The sequence below is a fragment of the Plasmodium fragile genome, assembly GCF_000956335.1.
Source record: "Plasmodium fragile strain nilgiri unplaced genomic scaffold supercont1.32, whole genome shotgun sequence".
NCBI lineage: Eukaryota > Apicomplexa > Aconoidasida > Haemosporida > Plasmodiidae > Plasmodium > Plasmodium fragile.
In genome coordinates, this window is record NW_012192612.1 from 93,997 (window position 1) to 95,180 (window position 1,184).

The 1,184-nt window shown below is 37.9% G+C and overlaps 1 protein-coding gene across 1 annotated transcript; it reads right to left on the reverse strand.

The window, feature by feature from the left end:
• Window positions 1-284: 284 nt before the first annotated feature.
• Window positions 285-988, reverse strand: AK88_03003 (uncharacterized protein; the record flags this gene model as incomplete). The annotated part of the gene is made up of 3 exons (XM_012480626.1): window positions 285-334; window positions 449-605; window positions 887-988. The coding sequence occupies 3 exons, from the start codon at window positions 986-988 to the stop codon at window positions 285-287; spliced, it is 309 nt and encodes a 102-aa protein (XP_012336049.1).
• Window positions 989-1,184: the final 196 nt, after the last annotated feature.

The window sequence follows — 1,184 nt, forward strand, 5'->3', positions numbered from 1 at the left end:
AAAAAAAAAAAAAAAAAAAAAGGAAAAATATGCACGGTGTACATTTACACGTACACCTTTTCTCCTTTTCAATCACTTTTTTTTCTTTTTTTTTTTTCTTCTTCTCTCCCCTTTTCTGGGGTTCTAAAAAATACCCCCAAGACGCACTGCAAAATAGAAACATGCTTCTACCCTAAGACGGCCCATTATCACCATTATCATCATCATCATCCTACTGATCATCCTCCTTCATTTCACAAAAATGAGAAGAGTACCAACGTTAAAAAAAAAAAATCGAGCTGACTTCAGTTAAACGATTTCGACTTTTGTATCATGCTCAACATTTGGATAATAACTGCGTATGGGTATGAGGAAAAAAAAAAAAAAAAAAAAAAAATGATGTTGTGCAGACATATGTAATCTTCACTCATGCGTGTATCTCACAGGTGAGTCTGCCAACATGTCTTACCTGATCCAATAACGACAAAAATAAAAATTACGAGAAGTATGGGCCCCACAGGATGTTTCTTTTCCTTCTTGACCAAGGAGGCCGGCACGTTGCCTCGCTGCGTTATGTTGTTATCAAAGGCGTCAACCTTTTGGCTTATTTTTCTGTTACTCGCCATCTGAGGGGGGGGGAAGAGGACGTACACAAAATGGGTAGACATACACGAATAAAATACAAGTGTAACATGCAAGTGTAACATGCAAGTGTAGCGTTCACTGCCAGCACATTTGCCAAATGAGACATTCCCCGCAGGTGTAAAACGAAATGTGCAAACAATGGGAGGAACGAGGGGGGTATTGGTGGGTCAACATTATTTATCGTGTTTTGTTTTCCCTTTTTTTGTTTTTTTTTTTTTTCCCCTCTGTTTTTTTGGCTCCCCCAGTTGCTCTATCCCCATACCTTGCCTAAGAAACGTGACTTGTACTTTTTATGGGCTTTTTTGAACGACTTGTAAAGGCTCTTTTCCTTAAGGCTTTTCACGTAGTCCTGGAGGTTATCCATATGAGGGACAGGCAGGGGCGTAATACAACCATATGCTCAAAAGGGTCACTTGCACAAAAATGCAAATGTATAAAAGCGTACAAAAATGAAAATGCACAAAATGCGCAAAAGTACAAATGTATATTTACTTGCTTACGAACAAGCGACGCGTAATTTTTTCCTTGTAATAGTGATGAAAAAAAAAAAAAAAAAAAAA